This window comes from Aricia agestis, chromosome 10 (genome assembly GCF_905147365.1).
Source record: "Aricia agestis chromosome 10, ilAriAges1.1, whole genome shotgun sequence".
NCBI classification, from domain to species: Eukaryota; Metazoa; Arthropoda; class Insecta; order Lepidoptera; family Lycaenidae; genus Aricia; species Aricia agestis.
In genome coordinates, this window is record NC_056415.1 from 11,788,731 (window position 1) to 11,790,603 (window position 1,873).

At 34.5% G+C, this 1,873-nt stretch overlaps 1 protein-coding gene across 1 annotated transcript; it reads left to right on the forward strand.

Moving 5' to 3' along the window:
• Window positions 1-464: 464 nt before the first annotated feature.
• LOC121731366 (protein unc-13 homolog C-like) lies at window positions 465-1,671 on the forward strand. Its single transcript, XM_042120770.1, has one exon. The coding sequence runs from the start codon at window positions 767-769 to the stop codon at window positions 1,595-1,597; it is 831 nt and encodes a 276-aa protein (XP_041976704.1). The 5' UTR covers window positions 465-766; the 3' UTR covers window positions 1,598-1,671.
• Window positions 1,672-1,873: the final 202 nt, after the last annotated feature.

Below are 1,873 nucleotides of genomic sequence, written 5' to 3' on the forward strand. Positions count from 1 at the left end.
TAGTAGTCCTAATGTCGTTGCAAGTAAGGTCGAATTTCGACCATTGTGCGATCTCTAGTAATAATAATATAATAATATCTATGGATGCTTCACACCACGTCAGTCTGGCCCCGTGCTAAGTACCTAATTCCTAAAGGACTTGTGTTACAGGTACCAGATAAACGGAAATATATTTACTTAAACTTTTATACCATACATATTATATTTAAGGTTTTTATTATATCCTACATATTATATTTAAGGGGAAGAGGGCGCCACCGTGCCATGGTTAACATCGACTCCGTATATATTGCGTGATTAAAATTAGAAGAAAATACTTTTAAGGTTAAATAACAAGTGTAGTGACTTTATAAAAAGGCAAATAAGTGCATATATTGTGGACTAAGTGAAAAAGTGTGTAACAAACGATAAAAAAGGGTTAAAACGTTCAAAAGAAACGACAGTTATTTTCGAAGAAACAGTGACATTTTTCAAAGACCAATACATCTAAGGATGCTAATAGTGACTAATAAGTGCAAAAGTGACAATACGCTCGGTGAATAAGGACAACTTAAAAAAATCACAAAATTATTATGATGATTTTGCAAAATTAAAGACGAACACAGCGACATCTCCTAGCGAGTACCGGTATTACTTCACTACATCGATACTCAGCGACCGTTGAGCCATCCTAGTTCCATCGAAGACCGATAGAGGGCAGTAGTAATACCAAAACAACGTATTATTTACTTCAAATCCTTGTTGTCGTGTAATAACCCAATTAATCATGGATGAAGTAATGAGCATGCTTCGGAAAATCCAAAAAGAACTAGACGAACAAAAATCAACCATTGTTCAATCAGCGGAAAAGGTCACGGAACAAGTTACACAAAATATACAATGTATTTTCGAAGAAAAGTTTAAAATTCTTGAGGAAAAATATGAAAACTTAAAGGAAAAGATTGAGAACCAAGAGAAAAGATTATATTTTCTAGAAAAACAGTCAAGACAAAGGAATGTAGTATTTTTTGGAATAGAGGAAAAGGAAAGATCATATGCAGACTTGGAAAAGAATTTATTACAGTTCATAAACGATAACTTCTCTTTAAACATCAATAAAATAGATATACAGGAAATCAAGAGAATAGGGAAGAAAGACAACAAACCTCGCCCTGTAATTGCTACATTTACCACTTTAGGCACAAAAATAGAAATATTCAAAAAAAGTTATACTTTAAAAAATACACCGTACTATATAAAGGAAGACCTACCAAAGTATGTTTTAGAAAAAAGGAAGGAATTGCAAGAGCAACTCAAACTTGAAAAAGAAAAAGGAAACTCGGGCACCATCAGATATGACAAGCTCATTATATTCCGCAAAAGTTCTGAGGAAACAAATACCAAAAAAAGAACACTTACATTATCGCCAGACAACAACCACAATCCCTCACAAGCCGAACCAAAAACCTCTGTAAACAAAAAGAACAAAACCTACGTCGCATTAAGGAGGACGTCCAGCGTATCAGAAGGAACTTCGAAACCAGGAATACTTAACTATATATATAATAAAAATTGCAATAGCCTTCCCAACGATACACTTAACTCACGCAATGAATAGCAATCAGACAACCCCTCTCATTCAAAACTCAAGCTATTAGAAAAAAGAACTAAATGTAAAAAAACATATTATCTTCCAAGCCGGCCGGTCACCGAGGAAGATCAAGACCAAAACCCTCTAAGGATTATACACCAAACCCATTCAAGCACACAACTATCGCCACAGACATCTGAATCGTCCAATTGTATAGAGAATAATAGAAACGAGCTCTACATTATAACCTACAACGTAAGAACTCTATCAACATACGAGCGCTTGATAGAGTTTAATGAAGCC